Consider the following 24333-nt stretch of genomic DNA (forward strand, 5'->3'; position numbering starts at 1 on the left):
CCACTGAGTAAGCTTGGGAGGGTTGGCACTAGTTTCTGTGCCTGTGCAGTTGGATTGTGAAGTCCCATTTCTAAGAAGGGGTGCCAGACAAAGGATCTCTACCCCAAGAGTGTGCCCATGGACAAAGGGACAAACAATGCCTAATCTCTAATCAGACCCAGCAAGCCTTGAGCATGTGGGATCCAGCAGCTGAGTCCAAACAGCATCCAACGGTGGCGTCAAGGACGGATGCAATGGGCTCAGATGGTTGTAACATTTATTTACAAAAAATATATACTCTAAACTTTAGAATATCCAATGGGAAAATTATCCCTTTTAAATGAAAGGAGAAATCTAGAATTTGACGTAACAGGGAAAGAGGGCATGATTACCACCTATCCTGCTCCAAATATCTAGTAATTGGAAAGGGAGGGTCACTGAAGAGCAATACAAGGTACATTTTCAACCTCCCTCATCTCTTATTCCTTTTGGGGGGAACAGTTGACCTTGGGTATGCAAGATCAAAGACCTGAACTCTGATGTGCTGCCTTTTGACCACTCTTCCAAGCTTACTAAAACAGTTCTTAAATGTTACTGTGCTATTGTTGTTGCGTGCTATTGCAGCCTAATTGTAATAGATACTGGGTTTTTTAGCAATTAGAATAAACTTCTTGGAAATATTTTAACTTAGGTTGGAAAGGGATTGTATTTAGAGATACCTATATGCAGCAGGAAAAGGGAGTAACTGCTGATTTCAGATTAATTCAGGAAGAGCAAGGAGAGTAAACTATAATTAGCAAAAAGTATTCTCAATTTTATGGGTAAGAATGTGGCCAGAGCATTCTCAGGACACCTAACACTTCTGCTCCTCTATTGCAGACAGAGACTGGCTGGTGCAGAGATTTTTGGATTAAAAATATGAGGAGTATGCTTGATAGTCATCTGAATAAGGAAACCAGGCATGCACAGAAATGATTTGGGAAGGGAACACCTCATTTACACTATTGGACTTAATAGTTTTGGCATGAGCACAGTGCAAAGTTGCAATGCTTTACAAGTGCTTAATGCACTTGCTGAATTTTAGGCTAGCCTCTTTTCTTATTCTACTATTAACTAATTAATTAAGGCTGCTCCTTTGAGCCTGTCCTTATTTGGATTGATATTTGACTCATTTATTGTTATGTATGATACACAGAATTGGTCTCTAATTTTAGCTTCATATTTGATTTGCTGTGCTACATTTTACAGGGCTTATTAAAATTCTTTATACGTTTAGCATGTAATAAGATATTAAATCACAAAAACTAATTTATTTTGATTTCCTAGTTATTCAGTATCTTCAGGCACTAACTTTATGTGCATGTCTCCCCCAAGAGCAACAGCCACTCTACCGGAACACTAGTTGAATTACAATAAGAAAAACTACAGATGGCTGCCTGTGCCATTCTACAGTGACTGGATTTTCACACTAACACACACAGAACAGAGAGGATGCAGAGAGAGGAGTGATATGGTGAAGGCAATGAACTAGGAAAAAGGATATTTGCAGCAGCATTCTGAATAGATGAGAGACTGGGCAAGAATGCATTTATCAAAGCCAAAGAAAAAGATGTTGCAGTAACATGTACCATAAAAATTAATACATTTTTTTTTAAATTTAACTAACAACATCCTAAGGGATGCATGAAGAACTGTAACTATCAAAAGGAGAAACCCATAACATCAACAACAGAACCATCAAACTCTAAGGTAAACACATGACTGAGTGACAATTCCATGAGATCTTTGATGCAGAAGTACAGTAAGTATTTTTCCTTCTTTAAAGACACCATCTGCACAAGATATTCACTCTTGGACATCAAGTGTTACCTCACAATAGAAAAACATTACAATAGACAGTACCAAAAAAAGGGCCAATGACACTTTTATAATTATTGCATAAAGGAGCCATAGAGCTTGGAGAATCAAAGAAGAGAAACAACCTCATTTAAATGGAAACTGATTGGAGGGTCAGAGATGAAAGGAAGAAATCACTCATCCAGAAAGTAGAGCTGTTTGTCAAGCAATGCCAGAGTGGGAGATCTCAAGCATCTCTTCTCTGAGAACTTCTTGCCAGATCCTTAATCAAAGAACTGGCTGGAAGTTTATTGAGGCATTGATGGGAAACAACATATGACCAATAAAGAGAGTGTCTCACATCTGCCACTACCCCAGAGGGCCAAAAAGCTTTGATTAGTATAGTTTGAAAGCTTTGGTAGTTCTGGACTGTGAGCATGAGTAAGATTCCTCTGAGGACAGCATCTGTACAGAAAAGAAGAATTTTCTAGACTCCAAAAGAAAAAAGACAGATAAGAACCTCAAAAGATTTGAGAGACGGGTAACTGGAAAAAATCCACATCAAAGAGCTTTGGTGTAAATGTGGTGAACAGGCATTAACTCAATTAAGAGTGAGTCTCCTAATATCAATCCTTTAGGTGAGCAGCAAACTGGTCCAGAGCGCACCACAGAGCTGAATGAAAGACTGTAGAATACATCCTGCAAGTGCCTAATTAATCTGAAAATATCTATAGGGACTGGTGGGGAAGAAAGATAGTTCTGCAGCAGACCAACCAATCCAGTGCTACCAACAAAGGGGTAAATAAATGAATTAAATGCTTGGCTGTATGAGGGAAAACTTTACATTTTGCATCTGGACAGGGGGAGAAGGAAGACAGATTTGTAGGAGGGGAAGGCCATATCGTATTTTATTATTTTTCTCGTGGAAGAAATTGGCAAGATTCTGTGGGGAGAGAGAAAAGGAGGAGGGTAGAAGAGAGTTTGAAGAGTGAATCTAACATGGTGAAAAGGCAAACAGAATTGTTGCTCTGGGCTGAATTAAATTGGAGAATTAGAGTTGTTTAGTTAGAAAGATGAGATAACTGAAGGAGGAGAGAATGAATGTGTAGTGGAAGAAGTCAGTCTCCTCATGGGATTTCTGTCAGAGATAAACTTCATGCTGTAGAGTATCATCTGCTCTCCTCCTCTAATCCCTCCCCTTGCCCAGTGTCTTCATCCTTTTCCTGATATCACTCACGCTCATTCATCTCCTCCTTTACTCTTCTCCTTAACCTCTCACTCTCCTCTAGCTCTTTCCCCTCAATACAAGCATGCTTCAGTTCTTCCCATCTTTAAAAACCTATGCTTGGGCCCCAACTTGCCTCTCCCACCACTTCCCCATCTCCCTTTCATCTCTAAACTCTGTTGCGATTACTGTCTGGAGTTCTACTGTTCCAATTCCATTATAGACCCTCTCCCAATCCAGCTTCCGCCTCCTGCGCTCCACTGAAACCATTCTGAACAAAGTCTCTAAAGACCTCCTTCTAGCCAAATGCCAGAACCAGTACTCCATCTTCATCCTCCTTGACCTCACAGCCACCTTTAACAGTAGCCCATGCTCTTCTTGAAATCTTTTCCTCACCTGGCTTCTGTGGCTGTCCTCTCCTGGTTCTCCTCCTACCTCTCTAATCACTCCTTCAAAGGATTTTCCTCATCCTCCATTTAACTTCCTGTGGGAGTTTCACAGGACTCTGTCCTTGGTTCCTTTTCTTTTCCCTCTACATCATATCTCTGGGTAATCCCATCCACAAACACATATTCAACTACCATCTGTAGGCTGATGACTCAGATCTGTCTCCTACCCAATCTAAAATTACAGCCTGTATGATGTTTTCTCATGGACATCTAGCTGACAGCTCAAACTCAACGTGGCTAAAACAGAGCTCAATCTTCTCCCCCAAATCCTTCCCATTATATCCTTCTCAATCATTGTGGACATCATCATCATACTACCAGTCACTCATGCCAGTAACTTGGGCATCATCCTCAACTGAACCCCATCTAGGTTTTCACATCCAGGCTACATCTAAATCTTACAGATTCTTTTGCATGACTTCTCCAAGATGTGGCATATCGTATCCATGCACACTGCTATCTCATCATTTCAGTTACTACATCATCATTTTATCTTGCCTTGAAAAATGCAATCTTAACCCACTCATATCCATTTAAAATGCTGTTAGCCCATAACTTTGACCACATCACCCCTCTCTTTGCAACTCTCCATTGGCTCCCCTGCTTCTCTACTCCATCAAACATAAGCAATTTGTCTTCAGTTTTAAAACCTTTCATGGTTAACATGTCATCTCATTCACTATTAACAGGCAGACAGCAGCAAAAGACAACCTCTATCACCCACTTGCTAAATTTTCAAATAAGCACCTGCACTCTTTTCCCCGAGATGGCCCTTCACATCTGGGAAGAGCTCTCTAAAAACACCTGCAAAGCTACCTCATTACTCTCCTTCAAACTCTCCTCTGAAGCAATGCCTACAATAAACTTGACAGTAGTTAGGCTGCTGGTATACTGAGCCTACTGCCTGTCACACTGACCAATATTGGTCTAATTGTTTCCTTATACTCCCCTCTTCTATCAGTCTGTCAGTCTCCGTGTTTTGTCTCGTCTACTTAGATTGCATCTTCTTATTCTGTGTTTGTATAGAGCCTAGTACAATGGAGTCCTAGCTGATTTGATAATCGTGGTGGTAAACAACAACAAAATATATTTTAGCTGTTTGTCTGGGAACTGCAGAAAAGACTGGAGGGGGAAAAGAGGAGGAGAGTTTTTGTATAAGTAATCTCCTCTCCCCGAGAGGAGTCATCCTTCTACAGAGCATGAAACTTGAAGAGTTCTTCCTACAGAGGGATAACTCCCTTACAGAGTTCCTGACAAGGGCAGAGGCAGAACAACATAAAAGAATTTAAAAATGCCTCCCACTAGCAATCTAAATGGAGTGTTCTGTGTTAGCTCCCATTTTTCCTATAAGCAGTCTCTGGGTTTTTATCTCCCTTTGGTCAGACTGAGATTCAGCCAACCAAGGAAGAACCTGCAATAGGATACTGGGAGGAATCACTCAGAATGTAGGTATTAGGTGCTTGCTCCTAGGGATGAAAACAAACACCACATGACAAAGAGGCTGTTGGCCACCATAGAGCGTGCAAGTCCAGTCACAGAGAATTCATGGCTGCATAGAGCCCTAACATTCCCGTATATCATTTCGATGGTTTTATCTCCACTGAAATAAAGAAACTTTTTTCTCCATTGAAACTTTAAAATTAGACACAAGTTTTGATTATTGAAGACAGGGAGTAATTAAAAAATCAGAAAGCAAAAAACAGGACCAAGTTCTAGGCAGCACAAAGCAGTCAGAAAGCCAGTGGATTCATCCTCCTGAAGATCTCTCCACCCCCCTTCCATCTCCACAAGGGGCAAATCCATAGGGAGTATATAGATGATGCAACAGCCCACCCATCAATTCCTCATTCTATCCTTTCTGAGTGCAGGAGATAGGGCCAGAGAAAAGGGACACCTATGAAGATGGGACTGCACGAACCATGCAGAGGCTGTTTTTACTTATGCCAGGGACTGGACACTAGCTTTAGGGACATTTTCAGATGTACTGAGCATCTGCAGCTACCAGGCCCTTCTAATACTCAGATCCTTTATGAACACATGCTAATAAAACTTTTATTAATCTAAGTCCTCTTCAGATTAGCATACATATGTCAAGCAAACTGGAAACGTCTTCTAATTATGAGACAATACTTCTTACATTTTAATGAAAAGGGTTCATAGCAGGTATAACACTAGTTACTGTATAACCTCTTGGTAAAGATCACCAAAAAAAGGTTTTTAGAATCTCAAGTGTCCCTTAAAAGATGTCAATATAAATTCTGCCATATATTTTCAAGGTATAGAAAACACATTTTTAAAACAAACTATTTTCACAGCCAACAGCTGCTAAACACAAACAAAACTGCAGTTAGAAAATGTGTAAGTGGGTAATTATAGCTACCTCAGGTTAGCTCTGGTTACTTTGGCATTCTCAGTACTCATGGCAAGAGCCTTCCATTGTGCAGTTTTGGCCATTTCATCTGATATGTTTACAACTGAGGGATCAATGCTGAAGAACAAATATACTTTTTGGTTAGTACTCAATACCTTGCAAAAGCATTAATTTTGTCACCCATACCGTTCACATCAGTAGTGCCTTCTGTTATCACTTATATAGCCACAAGTGACATGTTAAGTAAAAAAGTCATCCTAACAAAGTTAAACAGAAATTTAGAACACCAAATCCTGGGTGGTTTCCCATGTCGTAGCAGCTTAGAACTGTTTGTATGTAACATAGTAACTTTTGAACACAGCATTCCAACAATTCCAAAATTTCAGGGAATGTTCTAGGCATCAATGGCCAGAACCCTAATGATTTGGGGGAAAGCATCAGAAAACCAAAAGGGGGGAACATGGGACACATGGAGCCCCAGCATCTGATCAACACACCCATAGCTTCATGCACCTCTGCAATTATCTATAGATCAAACTGCACCATCATTAATGCCCTTCCAGCATAACAATCCCATATCTCATCTTCGCCCAGCCTCCCAACAGAGTTTGACATGATGACATCCTGACAGACTTATCTCCCAAACTAATGTGTTGGGGGAGGGGAAGAGGATATAGGGCACAAGGGTGAGCACACAGCCCTTGGCTTGGGGCAGAATGAGGGACCATAATATGGGTAAGGAAGCACATAGCTCCTAGCATGGGGGAAGGAGAGGCAGACAGGGCCCCTCGCATTGGGAAGAGGGGTGCAGAGCCCCTGGCATGGCGGGCAGGAGACCCTGGTAAGAGAAGAGGGAGGTGTGGAGAGGCCACAGAACCCCTGGCATGGAGGAGATTGGGAAAAGTTGCAGGGAGTCCTTGCAACAGAGGGGGTTGGCAGTGTGGCACAAAGTGATTGTGGGATGGAATGCAGGAATGCAAAGAACCCCTGCTATATACAATGAGTTTGGCCTACAGTAGCTCTGAAGTGTGTGACCCCCTCCCACTGTAATATGAATTAGACACTTCATTTTCTCAAATATCTTTTCCTTTAATCTTTCAAAAATCCATTGTGGGTTGTTTAGGAATTAAAAGAAGTTGTATTTTTTTATTTTTTTAAATAAGGCTGACATCTTTCAGAGATCAGAATCGTTCTCACCTGTCCCCAGGAAATAATCAGGGAAGAAAGCATAAAGGCACTATTATTCTGAATTTGATAAAAGAACTGAGGTTGAAGTGGACCTATATCATGAAGTATGAAGACCTAAACTGTCAACTTTTTCTGCCGATCCAGCATTTGAAATCAGGTGATACTTGCTAGACTGCCGATAAGCTAGATGTTGCAGAAATCTACTTTTTACCGCCCACTCCACCCCACCCCCGGACAAGTATTTATACAAACAGCACGCAGTGTGTCAGTCAAGTCATTTTTGCCACTTTTCCCCCCATTCAATCCCCCCACAAATGCAGTCCCTTTACAACAGGGGTCGGCAACCTTTTAGCAGTGGTGTGCCAAGTCTTCATGTATACACTCCAATTTAAGGCTTTGTGTGCCAGTATTACATATTAACGTTTTTTAGAAGGTCTCTCTATAAGTCTATAATATTATAATCAAACTACTGTTATATGTAAAGTAAACAAGGTTTTCAAAATGTTTCAGAAGCTTTATTTACAATTAAATTAAAATGCAGATATTAGTTTAGTGTGATCCTGGCCCCTGCTTTTCCTTGCTGAGTTTTCCAGTGCCTGATGGCACCTATTTAGATACTTTAAGCTGCACACAAGCTTCTGAGTTATAAGCTGATAACCAGCTGGCAGGAGATCAGCAGCTGAAGTGAGTGGAGCTGGCAGCTGGTAGGGCTAAGCAAGGCCGGAAGCCTGGACCCTATCTGGCAAGGGGCCTGCGCTGGAAGAAAGGTGAGTGGGGCTGCGGCAGGGACCCCAGCTGGTAAGGGGCCAGCAGCCGGAACCCCAGAGTGGCAGCAGGCTGAGAAGGTCAGCCCACCCAGCTCAGGGGTTTCAGGAGTGGGCTTAGTGTCTCCACCAGCCCCCCTCTGGGGTTTCAGCCGCTGGCTTCTGCCAGCTGGGGTTTCAGCTCACTGCCAGCTTGGGGTTCTTTCACCCAGGCCAGCAGCGGGCGCTGAGTGGGACCAGCGGCAGGAACTCCAGAGCAGTGGCGGGCTGAGCAGCTCAGCCCACCACCGCTCTGGGGTTTCCACTGCTGGCTCCTATCAGCTGGGCTCAGTTCTCTCCCCCAGGCCAGCAGCTGGCGCTAAGTGGGGCTGTAGCGGGGGGGAAGAACCCAGCTGGCAAAGGGCCAGCACCAGAAACCCCAGAGCAGCGGTGGGCTGAGCAGCTCAGCCTGCTACTGCTCTGGGGTTTCAGAGGCTGGCTCCTGTCAGCTGGACTCACAGCCCACTGCCAGCCTGGGGTTTCTTCCCCCAGCCCAGCAGCAGGCACTGAATGGGACCGGCGGCAGAAGACCGGCTGGCAGAAGCCAGCAGTGGAAACCCCAGAGCGGCGACAGGCTGAGTGGCTCAGCCCACCCTGTGTGCCATCAAAAATCAGCTCGTGTGCCACCTTTGGCACGCGTGCTGTAGATTGCTGACCCCTGCTTTACAGGAATGATTAGACACACTGCCTGATTTTCCACTAGCATGCACCTTATGGATCATTTCATACCGATGCAAAGTAGGCTTGAAACACTATCTTATCAGGACAGTAATATTTCAAACATGTTTTCTTCAGATATGACTCCACAACATGTAAGGCTTTGGAGAATAAGGCTCATTCTTAGCAAGAGAAAAAGTGAGATAATGTATCCAAATAGTGAGCACATTATTTTTAAGTGCTCTGGTTCCAGTTTAATAATCAGAAAGCTATTTGATATATGCACACTTATAATTAAAAAGGTGTAAATATTATGATCTGTAAAAGACAGTTTCAGACCTCAACTTTATAAATCAAAGCAGCTGGTAAATATATGGCTGAACTAATGCCAATTAATTAACTATACTTAAATGACACCTAACATTTCATATAATTAGCCATGCATAGTAACACACAAATTCTATAGACAAGAACTGACCAAAACAGCTTCTTCACTCTGTGAACAGCTGGTCGAAACTGAGTCATCTGATCTGTTCAAGATGGTTATGTAAATTATTAAAATGCAATTAAAAAAAAGAGAGGACACACATCCCCTATATCATTAAAGGCAAGATTTGCTTCAATTCTTTCCTATTCCCCAACCCTTCCCCAGGTACCTAGCTGAGTCACAAGCTTAAATGTAAATTTGTTCACTCAAATATGTAAATTACATTTATTTAATTAAAGCAAAAAATATAAATACTTCATGTAATACAAAGCTATTTAAAAATCCAAAAAAGCAGCAAGTTGTATCATACCTGTATTTTAGGGCTTTTACAGGAATCTGTAAGACATTTCCTCCTTCATATGGAAGATGTACAGTTTCACTGTCCACTGTTTGAAGCATTCTCTCTGCCTCCTGCAGATCACATGCATGATACAGAATTACTCAAAAAGCAGAAATAGCAATTACTCAGTCTCCTTGGCTTGGGCTATTACATATTTTGATCGATTCAGTAGGAAAAATTACCCATTTACCTTTGAATATTGCGGTGGCAGGGAGAACTTCCCTGAGATATTTTTTTCTTCCTCCCTCACCCTTGGCTAAATAATGTTTAACGTAAATAAGAACCTCTAACAATATATTTGAAAGATTTGTTAGGGAACTGGCGATGAGAGGGCTAGCTTAGCTGAAATTTACTGGGGAAAATTATACAGGCAAAATTATTGGTAAATAAATATCTATTGTTCAGTTTTAACTACAGCCCTGTCACATATAGTGGGTGAAACCCTAGCCCCAATGGAGTTCAGTCATCAACTTCACTGGGGCCAGGGTGTCACCTTATGTCACTAGAGAATGATGAAAATCCCAACACAACCAGTATATCATGGTAGACCAGGGTCGGCAACCTACAGCACACGTGCCAAAGGCAGAACAAGAGCTTGTTTTTACTAGCCTGCTGCTGCCAGCTGGGGTCCCGGCCACCAGTCCCGCTCAGCCCCCTGCCTGCCTGGGTGAACAGAATCCTAGGCCGGCAGCGGGCTGAGCGGGCCCGATGGCCAGGACCCAGCTGGCAGGAGTCCACGGTCAGAACTCCAGACCATCAGCTGGCTGAACCCATTCAGCCCACCGCTGGTCTGGGGTTCCTGCTGCTGGCCTTGCTCAGCCCCCTGCCTGCCTGGGTGAACGGAATCCTAGGCCGGAAGCGAACTGAGTGGGGCCAATGGCCAAGACCCTGGCTGGCAGAAGCCCAAGGCCAGAACTCCAGATCATCAGCTGGCTGAGCCGCTCAGCCCGCCACAGCTCTGGGGTTCCTGCTCCCAGCCTCATGCCAGCCAAGGTCTAGGCTGCCAGCCCCGGTCAGCCTGCTGCCAGTCTGGGGTTCTGTCAAGGGCCCCTGTAAATGTAAAATTTATTATTGGCATGCGAAACCTTAAACTACTGAAGACTTGGCATGCTTCTTAAAGGCCAACTTCTTAAAGGTTGCTGACTCCTCTGGTAGACATTGCTCTGATGCTAAGTTTGAAAAATCCACTGAACCACAATTAGGTATCAAATTCCATACCATTACTATTTTTATAACCGTCCTATTTTCTCCTTGAATCCTAACAACAGAGATTCTGGCAGTAACTCCTATGGCCGAGAATTCCAAATCTTGATTACTTTAGGTATAAAAACCAATGTGTATTTAATGTAAACTACTTTTTTTTTTTTTTTTTTTAAATTTCATGCCAATTACATTTCTAACTTCTAAATACTAGGTTATTTGCTTAGGTTTTCTGTAGCAGTTTCCTCTAGCAATTTTCAACTCACTTCTGGCCTTTTGTACACTTACCTCTTTTGCCTTTTTCTTTTTATCATCTTCTTTCTTCTTCTTACTTTCTGGCATAAGGTCATCCAGCCAACTAAGCTCTCGTTTGGTGAAACATAAGTCCATGAGCTTACGAATGAACACCAATGCTAGAACCTTTCAGAAAATAAGAATTGAATCCTTTAGAATCTATTTATATGAATGTTAGAAAAATAAAAATATGTATACACTAATATGTTATCAGCTTCTTAAACTAAGGACAGAATATTTTTTCTAGTCATACAAAGGTTATCACATCATAACTTTAAAAAACAGATCTGACTCACTACTAAAAGAATAGATGGACCATTGAGATAACTACCACAACCCATAATTTTTTACTAACTCTACAGCTTTTCAGTTAAATCTGATGCTTATTTTAAATAAAAGAAAGAAATCATAATTGGCTTCCAAAAAGGAGGATTTTTACTAGAACCTTTTTTTAGTCAGCAAATAAACCCTGAAGAGCTGTATTAATCCACAGACCCTTTTGGAAAATGAATAAATTCCCAAAGATGCTAAGAAAGAACTTACCATCATAGGGAAAACAACAGCAGCTGCAGAGGCTTTAATCACCCACAAAAGAACTAGACAGGTGAGCTGAACAACTGTGAAGACATGGACCTTCCAGAGTGGCACATAACGCAGGTAGATCAAATCAGGTTGATGTTTTGCAGGCATTCCAAACAATTTTATACGGTCAAAAAACTATATTGAGAAGGAAGTCATCCTCAGTTAATGATTTTATCCACACAGAAGTGGACAGGATAATTAAAGACACTGGAAATATTGTAAGTAAGATTCCTTCATTTTACAGCCTGTACATGAAATGCATTAATGTAGTGTATATTTGATTTAAGTCACTACTTGTTTAGGATTTTAGAAAACAGGTGTCAATACTTAAGGATTTCATATTGTTCATCAAGTGCCCAGTGAAAGAACACATGCCAGAACTTAAGTGCCCCAGAAATAAGAGCAATTATCCAGACATAATGTTCAGTACATGTTTTTACATCCTAATCTGACAACACATTGTACCTTTACTTACACTTCAATAAAATGACATTTTAAAGTTTCCTTTTCATTTGATGCAAAGCAACTGATTTCAGATCACGTTTGCATGTTTTATGTTTTCCATTCATAGAAAGGATATTCCAGGCAGAGACAACTTAAAATTCAGTGATTTTTTAGTAGCTTTATCAAGTAGAAAATGTTTTCTAAAAAAGCAATCAGCTTGTTTAATAAAAACAGAACTTGCCTGGATGCCCCTTAGTGAAGATGCTCCCATATAAAGAAAGACACCATACAAAACTGGCATAGGAATAAACTACGGGGGGGAAACAAAGTTAAAAGTTAGCATTTACAGAATTATATAGTAAAAAATGGCAGTCTGGGTTAATGGAAGGTGCTTAAGGGAAGGGATTTTTTTTTCTTTTTTTTAAAGTGCTAGATTGCTATATGTAGAGTCTGGAGTCCTTTATTTATCCAGAGAATAAATACAGAACATAGCAGCAACAAGGAAGAGGGCAGGCTTGCCACCGTGCTTCAATCATGTTTTAAAGGGGCACAGAATATCCAGAAGTTAACCTAAGCCTGGAAAACTGAAAAATAAGTAGTCAGAAAAGAGTCTTAAGTAATCAAGCATTTGAGACAGGGGTTATGATATATAAACACTTGTTCCTTATCTTCTCAGATGTCTTTTACTCTCATCTGCTCTGTCATTTCTATTAAACTATATCATACATCTATTTACATAAAGACAACTCTAAAATGAAAGTGGATTTCTTTAAATTAGTATATTAAACTTGCTTACATTATCAAATAGTAAGTAATTATATTAAAATATAAAGCATGCCATGTTTTGGAACAACCATTATTTCTTACCTTCAAAACAGAGGTCATGAACACAGAAAGGCCCATCAGAACAAATATCATTAATCCCGTCACTCGCTGCTCCCGGATTCCCAAGAACTTAGGTTGCTCTCCTGGGGCAGAGCATTCAGATTCTACTTTCAGGCTATTGACGTGACTTATAGACAGGACAGTTGCAGCCACAAACCAAGGCAAGCCCATTATGGAACATATCCCCAGCATAACACCAACCATGAGCAGATCAAGATGATAGCCACAGCCTTTCTGTAAAGTCAAGTAAAGAAACGAGTTACCTGCAAAAATGAAGATCTGCAGCACATAAAAGATTTATACACTCATAGTTCTGCACTAAATGACTAAAAAAAATTCTCTAAATAGATTTCTAGAGTGCCACTATTCTAGTAGCCATGTGTTTTGTTACTAGATATGAATAGGTCATTTAAGTAGCTGCAATTTAGTTTTATGTTTCAAAGACCTACACTATTTACTGTTATGTAGCCTATTTAGAGAACACTGAACAAGTTTATTTTGCAATAAATTGACTTATATGCTCACAAATGAGTTCGGAATATATTTGAAAAAATGGAGAAAAGCTAACTATTACCTTCAACTTATGCTCCTTTCTGTTTATGATTACTGCTGTGATTTGCTGGTCCATGAAAATGAGAATGGTACAGAGTAATGCAGGAAAAGCAGCTACCAGTAGTGTCCACCAAGGATTACCTCCAAGAGGATCTATGAGCCATCCCCTGTCTTTCTGAGTGGGCTGGAAAACAAATCCAAGTAACAGGAATGAAAGTCAATAACTATAAATGCCTGCTATAATAAGTAGGTCAAACTCAGTTTAAATTAAAAACTTTTCTTTTAGAAGGCATTTAAAAACCATATTCAAGTTTTTAAATTAATGAAAATGACTTGGACTGAAGTTAGGTTATGTTATGTTTGTTCTCATGCTTTCACTTGGACAGCACAGAGAACATCAAATGCAGTATGTCCCTCCATCATGTTCTGTTCTGAGCCTAGGTGTTACAGGATAGGATGCACATGAGGGACAGGTATCTGTTGACGCTGACCAGCCATGTTTTAAGTCTTCTAGGGACCTTTTTGATCCTGCTTTATTGATGGAAAGTCTAAGATTTTTCCCATAGGGAAGCTGGTATGCTTCAGAACAGATGGGCATACCACGTTAGAGTGTTGGGCGACACTTTGAAGTAGCGGGACACGTTTAGTTAGAAAACTGGATCTCTTCATTCAACTTGAATTTGTCCATTTGATAGTTTCAATCTTTTCAACATGCTTCATCTGAATGATATCCAACTTCTTTTCAATCTTGACACTGAGAGGCCATGTTTCAATCCCATAGGTCAAAATACTGGCCACCAAAGCATTATAAATCCTCAGTTTGTCTTATCAGCATATTGAGTTTATGAAGGACATTCTTGATGAGGTGCCCCTTTACTGACTATACTTTTCCAGTTTGGGCATCAAGTTGTTTCTTGACGCCTCCAAAGTTATCAACAACAGAGCAGACCTAGGTGAAATCATCATCAATCTCAACTGGGGCGATCACCCGTGAAGATGCTAAAGCCTGCAGGATGATCAAAACTGCCAGTTTAAGAAGCTTGATTTTACCCCAATTAATTGTCAGGCCAACTTTTGCTGCTGAGCTTTCATGGATTTAGGTGCCACAAGTAGCTCATCCATTGATTTGATAACTAGTGCTACGTCCTCCACAAAACTGGTGTAGGTGAGGATCTTACCAGGGCTTATGCCTAAAATGCATTTAGTTGGTGGACTGAAGGAGTGGTGCAATTAGCTGCTAGGTGTGCATTTGTATAGCATTAAGTCATGAGGGTGTGGCTTATGTGAAAAAAAAAGTAATAAGACAAAAACAAACAATCCTTTCCATTTTCCTTGGCTTCTACACATCTCTCCTGAAAAGGGGTTCATGTTACTCTGTGAGACAGAACACCACACAGTAACAAGGATCTCAGTAACTTCCTTTTTCAGATGAGAATTAGACCCAGAGCAGAAAATGCAGAGAAATTAGAAATGCATATCAACTCAGAAAAAAAAATTAGCATGGAAAAAAAACTGGACATATTATAGTGTATTTCTTTCCAAACACAAAAAAAGTGAATTTCTTTTCCCCACATTTAACAGCAATTTTTTTCATTTTTCCACTATTCAACTATTCATGAATTGCAGATCATTTAAACCTTTTTAAATGGACAAGGCTTTTGTTTCTTACTTCAAATTTCTCAGGAACATGTAGTTTAGCAGAAGGAACCCCAACAAGCCAGTCAATCAAAACCATGATCACTATGGTCAGAAATACAGCAAAGTCACTGATTGTAGAGCGCACCTAGAAGGAAAAAAAGGTATCTTAAAATACAAGCTATTTTCACTGCTATATTTAAATGCTTGTGAAAATGGATAATTTCTGCAACTCTAAATTAGTTCAATTTTTTAAATGATCAAACAGATCAGATTTAGCCAAAAATTCCCATCACTGGCACTCCATCTATCTTCTCTCATAATTTATCTGTAAATTAAAGTGACCTGTGATCATAACCCTATTGTCTTACTGCCCACCCTATTAATGGAGGATAAAATATTATCTTAAATCCTAGCCTCAAAGAAGTGATCTGTTCGAAGAAACAAATTCCTTTAAAGGCCTTTGGAAGTGATTGGGTTCCATTAGCCTTAAAAGAAGGACCAGACCATCAAAACAGATCTCTCAGTCTGACAAGATGCATGTGCCTCACCTCAAAATATAAAATATAATGGCCATTTCATAGCAAGAGTCTAATTTCTTGCTTAATTTCCAATCCCATCCTAAACACTACAAACCTAGTACAGCTGCATTCTATATGTGATAAGGTGTGATTTCACTATGAAACAATAGCCATGAAGCTTTTCTGCAAGATGCCTGCACAAATAGTGATGACTTTTTCAACTTGCAAAACATTGCAGAGGCTGCCCCACAGGATGCCTCCCCATATAACAGAGCAGTAGTACCGGCCAGCCAACAGTGCTACTGGCTAATCTCAGGGATCTCCTCTCACTTGGGAGTTGGCTGGCTGCTCAACCTTTCCTTCTTAGTCTTGTTTCTGCATTGCCACTCTTATTTCCAAGAACACACTTTAGAATTTACAGTTTTACTGTAATCTGCATGTGTATACTTCAGCTAATTTGATTTATACTACAGGACAGTTTCAAGCTGTGGAAGATGAACTGGTAAAAGTTAATGTGCATGATACATGAGTATGGGTTTAAATTTCACATGCATCTTCCACACCTTCTTTTGGCTAAATGGAATTACCTTCTGGCACTTGATCCAAGCAGCAAGGATTAGATCCGCCCCCTAACAGAGGCTGAGTGAAGGAATGTTGCTCCCAACACTCTTGTGTTTGAGGATGTACTTTTTCCCACAGGTTAGGTATCAACCCATCATCTTGTGCCAATGGATGTGACAAACCATGTGGATGTCTAATCCCTTTGTGAGATCTGACTATATCCCAATGTGGATTTAGGGGTCTGCTTATATCTATGAATGTTTAGGTTACTCACTGCTATGAATACAGTGAAGAATTTAAGAAAACGACCGTTCAGTTATCATAATTTCAAGAACTTTTAACCATTTCTAGCACCTTCTGTCTCAGTGTCTATATTTTTAATTTTAACTCCTAAATTTACAACATTATCAGCCAATCATCAATCACTTATTTCTGTTCTGACTAGGAGAACGATCTCAGCAAACTAATATGCTCAATACAATGCTCTGAAACTTTGGAAACACAGTAAATAAAAGAAAAATTGTAGTGAATTACATCATTGTATGCAAGAAGGAAAGACTGTCATTTCAAAGCAAAATGGCAGTGAACCCTAATTACCTTAGTAGGGAAATAACGTTTGGTCTTAAACTGCTTGAGAAAAGAGGAGAGGAAAAATGTTGTAAAGAATAATATCACGGACCAAAACAGAACGTCTGGAATATACGGGCCATGATGACCACAAGCTGATCCAAGAAACACACCATGAAACTTTTTGCATTCCTACAAACAAAAACAAAATAAACCAAGTTACCCTCTTTAAAATAAAGGTAATTGAAAAGGAGCACTGTAACTTGCAGCCTCCCCCTTAAATTCACCAAAACAAAACATTTGCACTCAAAAAGGCAATCCCAAATTGAAATTTCAAATAACTCATTTTTTTGTGTGTGTGTTCCAAAATAGTCTCAGGATCTAAACCTGAACTTTCAAAACTCCAAGAGCCTTTTCAGCATAAGTAGGGTGCCTCATAATGAAATATTCCACAGTACATAGTCACCTTGTTTCTGGCTTATTTCTCAAAATACCATCTAGATAATGACTGGTGCAAGAGAAGGGCTGAGTGCTCAAGATCAATAAAACATCATGCAATGTCAATTTTCAGGAATGAACTCCCTCGCTTTAATGGCACCTCAGTTCTCCCCATTTCTTTATTCCATGGCTTGTATGTGTCCTGTTTACTAGACTCTCCTCCACTTAGGGTCTACTTTTAAAACTTTAAGAAGCTACAATATGACATTTTTAAGCTGAACTGTATTTTTATTAGAAGAAAGAATGTTGCTGTTTAATTCAATAAATTAAAGCCATCATCCACTAGTCTAATTGTTGTGAAAATGTGTTTGATTCTTGAGAAGAGATTATTTCCCTAGCTGAGTTGCATAAAGGAAAAAAATCAATTACAAGAGAAATAGAAACAAGCTGTATAGAGCAGCCAAACAATTAATTTATGAGAGAAAATTGAAAGTTGAATTTTTACTTTTCATTAGTAGTATTGCAGTAGTGTGTCTAGTAGCCCGAGTCATGGAACAGGGTTCAATTGTGCTAGCTGCTGTACAAACACATTACAAAATGAGTATCTGCTCCAAAGAGCTTACACTCTTATCAGAAGAGAGAGAACAGGTGGATACTGACAGGGAGAAAACAAGGGAAAATGAGACAATAGTCACATAGTTGACAGAAATATGTTCACAGTGCAAGACTTTCAACAGAATTTATCAAACCATTCAACTAATAAATAATGAACAACTAATTTAAACTGTGTAACATAAAACTGGAGTATGTCAAAATTTTGGGCCATATCTGTGGATCTGGGAAGATAACCAGTATTTGGAAAAGCCAAATATGTCACCTAGGTAGGAAGTTATGTCTGGAAGAGTCTTCTCCTGAAAAGGTTCACCATAGATTTGGAAAGATAAGGAGAGCACAGTAGCAGACAAGAAAGCTATCAGCAAAGGAAGGGTTGAGGGAGCATTAGGCAAGCTCTTTCCAGGGAGACAGCAGCATTTTCTGCAGTGCAAGACACACCTAACCTTCATCCCCAAAACAAGCCATTGACCACCAGTGCCACAATCACTCAGACACTGGAGAGTATCAACACATTTGAAAACAATGTTTCCTACTAAATACCTTGCACCTCACCTCCATGAGGTTGCTCCCATTTTGGAACATCAGTGTATCACTGTGATGTCTTTCTACTTAGCCACAAAAATATTGAAATTATCCAAACATTTTCAATATTAAAATCAAATCGTTTCTCATTTTCCTCCCCTTCAACTTTTTTTCCCTCTCTTTCCTTCTAATCTTCCCTTCTCCATTGCTCACTCTAATTCAGCTAGTTCATGTTGCCTTTCCCTTCTGTAGCAAGTTTCCCCGAGTTCCATACTGTAACTAACAACTTAAAACAGTGGTGGGCAACCTGCAGCTCGTCAGGATAATCCGCTGGGGGCCGCAAGACAGTTCGTTTACATTGACCGTCCACATGCACGGCTGCGAGCAGCTCCCAGTGGCTGCAGTTTGCTTTTCTCAGCCAATGGGAGCGGCGGGAAGTGCTGCAGGCCACAGGGATGTGCTGGCCACCGCTTCCCGCAACTCCCATTGGCAGGGAATGGCAGACCACGGCCACTGAGAGTGGCTGTTCCTGCGGTCAGTCAATAAATGAACTGTCTCGTGGCCCGCCAGTGGATTACCCTGATGAGCCATGTGCGGCCTGTGGGCCGCAGGTTGCCCACCATTGACTTAAACATTTTTACTGTCACATTCTATCATTAAGAAAATCTTAGTATTTTTCCCTAACTTAATTTTTGTATTTCCTCAGCTGAATTCAAGCAAACAGTTCCTTCTTTATTCAGGTCATGCTCACCTATTGTAAAACTTCGTTCTATAGCTCTTCCTTCAACATATGCATTTTCTAAAAAATCCTACAAACATACTGAAAATGGTTACCCACCATCTTCATGACTGTTGTTCTTCGAGATGTGTTGCTTACTCCATTCCATTCTAGTTATGTGCGTGCCCACATGTGTGGTTGGAGATTTTTGCCCTAGCAGTATCTGTAAGGCCAGCTCTGGCACCCTCTTGAATGCCGCGCTCATGCGTCAGTATATCAGGCTCTGCCGACCCTCCGCCTTCTCAGTTCTTTCTTGATGACAACTCCGACAGAGGGGCAGGAGGGCAGGTAATGGAATGGACATAAGCAACACATCTCAAAGAACAGAAGAAGAAGGTGGGTAATCATTTTTTCTTCTTCGAGTGCTTGCTCATGTCAATTCCATTCTAGGTGACTCACAAGCAGTGTCCATGAAGGTGGGTTTAGACTTCACTGTCTTGCAGCATGCAGCACTGCTCTGTTAAAGCCAGCATCGTCATGAGCTTGCTGGGTAAGTGCATAAGGAGATGCGAACATGTGAACAGACGACCAAGTAGCAGCCCTATAGATCTCTTGGACTGGTACCTGTGCCAGGAAGGCCACTGACAACACTTGTGCCCTAGTCGAATGTGCCATCACGATGTCGGCAGAGGCACCTCAGCCGGCTCATCGCAGTGGCAGATGCAGGCTGTGATCCAGGATGAAATCCTGAGCAGACATTCTGTCTGCCAGCACAACGAACAACTGAGTAGACTTATTGAATGGCTTTGTTCTATCTATGTAGAAGGCCAGCACCCTCCTGATATCCAGGCTGTGTAGCCTGCGCTCCCCATCTGACATATGAGATTTCGGGAAAAAAACAGGTAAATATATGTCCTGGCCAGTATGAAACTGGGAAACTACCTTGGGCAGAAACGTTAGGTGCAGTCGTAACTGGACCTTATCCTTGTAGAAGAACATACAGGGTGGTTCTGAAGTAGACACCCTGTGGGCAGATGTTATTGCGACCAGGAATGCAAACTTCCAGGAGAGAAAAAGGAGAGAGCAGGAAGCCAGAGGCTCAAAGGGAGGCTCCATGAGCCTTGATAACAAGAGATTCAGGTCTCAGGGAGGGATGTGATTCCGGACGTGTGGGTAGAGATGTTCCAGGCCTTTCACCAACCAAACCGTCATGTTGTGAGCGAAGAGCAACCGGCCTGGGAACAGATGGTGGAAAGCCAATATTGCGGCCAAGTGGACCTTGATTATTGATAGGGACAAAACTTGGAGCCTGAAGTGCAGCAGATAATCCAGGATCTCTAGTAGTGGGGCCTGCTCAGCCCATATACGCTGCTCCAAAGCCCAGAAACATGAACCTTTTCCATTTGGCCAGGTAAGTCGCGTTGCTGGAGGGTTTCCTGCTACCCAGCAAAACCTGCTGAACATGGTCCAAGCATGCCCATTGGTCCACACTTAGCCATGCAGCAGCCAAATCGCCAAGTGCAGCACTGCCAGGTCTGGGTGCAAAAGGCTACCATGGTTTTGAGACAGCAGATCAGGCCAAAGGGGCTCAACAATGTGCCAAACCAGTGCTGGCAAGGCCACATGGGGTGTTTTAGGATAATTTTCGCCCTGCCTTGCCTGATCTTCGCCCTGTGAATCAACATCACAGATGAGAATGCATACCTCATCACTCCCGACCATGCAATGAGATAGGGAGCCCCTCTCCATCCCCTGGAACCTACGGAACACGTGGCTCGTTCTGTTCTGTCTGGATGAGAACAGGTACATCTGGGGAGTCCCCCACCTCTGGGGGATTATGCTGACTGCCTCCAGATGGAGCGACCAATCGTGACAAGATGAGAAGGTCCTGCTGAGGTGATCTGCTAAGATGTTCCTGGTTCCAGACAGGTTTGTGGCTACCAGATGAATGGCACGCCACACACAAAAATGTCAAAGGTGGAGAGCTTCCTGACAAAGGGTTGAAGACTTGGCACAGCCCTGCCCATTGATGTAATACATTGAGGCAGTATTGTCCGTCAGGATCTGCACCACCTTGCCCTTCAGGTGGGGCAAGAAAGCCTGGAAAGCCAGGCAAACTTCTCTGAGCTCCCTGACATTGATATGGAGGACCACATTGTCCTGCAACCAGCAGCCCTGGGTGCTTAGCTTGCCCAGGTGAGCTCCCCAGCCCAGGTCTGAGGCATCGGATACAAGGGTAAACGATGGTAACAGGGTTGAAAAGGGAAAGAACAGTTACCTGTTCCATAACTGGCATTCTTCGAGATGTGTTGCTCATGTCTATTAAACAGTAGGTGTGTGCGCTCGCCACGTGCACTGGTGCCGGAAGTTTTTCCCTCAGCAGTACCTGTAGAAGGGCTGCTGCAACCACTTGAGCGGCAACTGTATAGCATGCTCCCTTCACCCTCAGTTTCTTCTTACTGGACCAACTCCAACAGAGGGGAAGGAGGGCGGATAACTGTCCTTTCTTCTTCGAGTGCTTCCTCATGTGTATTCCACAGTAGGTGACTGCAAGCTATGTCTGATGGAGGTGGGTAGGAGTTCACAGACTCCCTGGCTAAAGCAAAGCCCTACCGAAACCAACGTCATCCCTGGTGTGGAAGATGATCGCATAGTGCAATGTGAATGTGTGAACTGAGGACCAGGTAGCAGCTTTACAGATGTCCTGGATAGGGACATGGGCCACAAAGGCCGCCGACGAGGCCTGAGCCCTTGTCGAGTGAGCCCTTATGATAGGTGGTGCAGGAACCCCTGCTAGGTCGTAGCATGTGTGGATGCACGATGTACCCACTGGGAAAGCCTCTGGGTGAAGATTGGTTGACCCCTCATGGTTCTGTACCTGGGACCACGAGCTGTCCTTGAGCAGCAGTCGTCGAGGTAGGGGAATATCTGTACCCCTCGGTGTCTGAGGTAGGCCGCCACTACTGCCATACACTTTGTGAATACCCTGGGCGCACTGGACAGGCCAAACAGAAGGACCAAAAATTGGTAGTGGTCCTGTCCCACTAGGAAACAGAGGAAGCATCCGTGCCCTTCAAATATATGGATATGGAAGTATGCGTCCTGAAGGTCCAGGGCCGCATATCAGTTGCCAGGGTCCAGAGCAGATATGATACGTGCCAGAGAGACCATGCAGCACCGGCATTTTGCCATGAACCAATTGAGATCTCGCAGATCCAGGAAGTAACAAGAGTAAAACTTTTTCCCACGGAACCTTCTCCACAGCTCCCAAGCTGAGGAGCCAAATCACTTCCTGCTGTAGCAGAAGTAAATGTGAAGGATTCCCCCTTGCCATCCGAGGGAGCAGGGTGGGAGGGAAGGGGTGCGATGCATTGTAGCATGTAACCCTGGGAAATCAACAGGCCCAAGTGGCGGCAGGTGGAACACATCAGATCAAGGCTTCTTTGCACATGCTCCCGAGATTCTGCCCTTGATGAGCCAGTCGTTGAGATACGGGAAGACCTGGACCCCTCGATGTCTCAGGTAAGCAGCCACTGGCGCCATACACTTTGTGAACACCCTTGAGGCTGATGAGAGGCCAAAGGGCAGCACCATGAATTGAAAATGGTGTCAGCCAACTATGAAAAAGAGGATGTATCTGTTACCTGGAAATATGGAAATAAGTGTTGTTTAAGTTGAGGGTTGAGTACCAGTCTCCTGGATCCAAGGAGGGGATGGCGGAAGCCAGGGACGCCACGCAAGACTTCAATTTTTTGAGAGACTTGTTGAAACAACGCAGGTCTAGGATGGGTCTGAGGCCTCCTTTTGCCTTCGGAATTAGGAAGTACTGGGAATAGAACCCTTTTCCTTTCATGTCCCCAGGGACCTCCTCCACCACCCCCAGGCACAGGAGGTTCTCAACCTCTTGAATGAGGAGTTGCTAGTGAGAAGGGTCCCTGAAGAAGGATGGGGATGAGGAAGGGGGGGTAGGTGGGAGGGACAGGTGGCCCCGAGATACTATGTCCAGCACCCAATGGTCTGAGGTGACCTGCAACAGGCCAACCGGTAGGGTGAAGACAATCGAGGAAAAAACAAGGTGGGCCCGAGAAGTTGACTGGGGCATTGTTCTTGAACGCATCTCCAAAATGAGTAGTGCCAGCGGCACCTGATATACCGACGCTTGAGCTCCGCACTCAAGGAGGTGCGATAGCTGGCCCTACAGGTACCACTAAGGCAAAAATATCTGATGACCATGCACTTAGGTTTATGCACACCTAGAATGGAATCGATGTGAGCAAACACTCGAAGAATTTTAGTTTTTATTTTTTAAAGCACAAAGTCTATATTGAAGCTTTCTACATAGATTAGTTACCCCAAGACTTAAGGGGGGTAGGGATCATGCACCAAATGCTCTCATCATATGCTTTTAAAGTTGAAGAAGTTTGGAAGCAAATCTTACATTGTTAATTTTGTTTCTATCCTAGACCAAAGGTGTCTGGGGAAGATCAGGGGGAAAATTTCAGAGTTGGTTGCTTATGTAATAGAAAACCAGAGAACATTCTGATACTATCTTTTAGGACTCTGGATAATTCCTACATTTTTTTTTTAAACTTGTATTTACTTTTGGTCTTAGCATAGAGTATTACAATTGAAGACTTATCTTTACATCTCCCTCAGTCCTGAACCAAAAATGATCCTCAAACATACTGTATACAATTTTCAAGGCCCTAATTTAGCAAAGCACTTAAGTACATGCTTAACTTTACCCATGTACTTAAGTCCACTGAAGTCAATGAATCTTAAGCACATACACAAATCTTCTGCTGAATCAAGGCCTCATATTTTATTAAAAATGAATGTTTCTAAGATACCATATTAATACAGCAAAACAGTTACCAATTAATACCAAAATAATCACCAAGCCTCTAAAAGAACTTGGCCCAGCCTGCCAAATACAGAGGCATGCATGGATAAATATTTAAGATTTAGATCAAGCCCTTATTGTGAAACTGAAAATTACTGCCATGGCTCATAACACAAAAAGAAGGCATTCACCTACTCAAAAGGGAGAAAATATTATTTCATCTTTTCAATTCTCCCCTAGTGTTAAGCATATATAGAATTGTAAAGAAGCTGATCCAGGTTCAACTGGGGGATGAAACAAGGCACAGTGTTTTGTTTTGTTTTTTGAGTTACTCACAGAAACTGTGAGGTTAGTCCATGTTATAGTATCCACGGATGTATTGGTCTTCAGCCACATTTGTAAAGTTTCATTGCTAGGGTTCTGAGGCTCAGAACACACACATCTGAAAAGTAAAATTAAGTATCATTGAAGAGCTTTTCATTCTTGTTTCAGTTTGCTTTGGAACGTTTAAACTCATAACACAATGCTGCAATTTTAAGCTATTTACAGTTGCAAAAAGTTAAAGTGGCTGCAATAAATTCTATCCCAAACTACTACAAAAAGATGATAGAGTACAAGTCT

General features: G+C 42.0%; 1 protein-coding gene across 1 annotated transcript in view; it reads right to left on the reverse strand.

The window, feature by feature from the left end:
• Positions 1 to 24333, reverse strand: part of SLC4A7 (solute carrier family 4 member 7) — a 174763-nt gene that overhangs the window by 5900 nt on the left and 144530 nt on the right. Inside the window, 10 exon segments of the mRNA XM_030550993.1 lie at positions 5870 to 5977; positions 9306 to 9406; positions 10824 to 10955; positions 11373 to 11546; positions 12097 to 12165; positions 12723 to 12974; positions 13315 to 13476; positions 14962 to 15075; positions 16607 to 16768; positions 24049 to 24154. Of these exon segments, the coding sequence (XP_030406853.1) occupies positions 5870 to 5977; positions 9306 to 9406; positions 10824 to 10955; positions 11373 to 11546; positions 12097 to 12165; positions 12723 to 12974; positions 13315 to 13476; positions 14962 to 15075; positions 16607 to 16768; positions 24049 to 24154 (1380 nt within the window).

This window comes from Gopherus evgoodei, chromosome 2 (assembly GCF_007399415.2).
Source record: "Gopherus evgoodei ecotype Sinaloan lineage chromosome 2, rGopEvg1_v1.p, whole genome shotgun sequence".
Lineage (NCBI taxonomy): Eukaryota > Metazoa > Chordata > Testudines > Testudinidae > Gopherus > Gopherus evgoodei.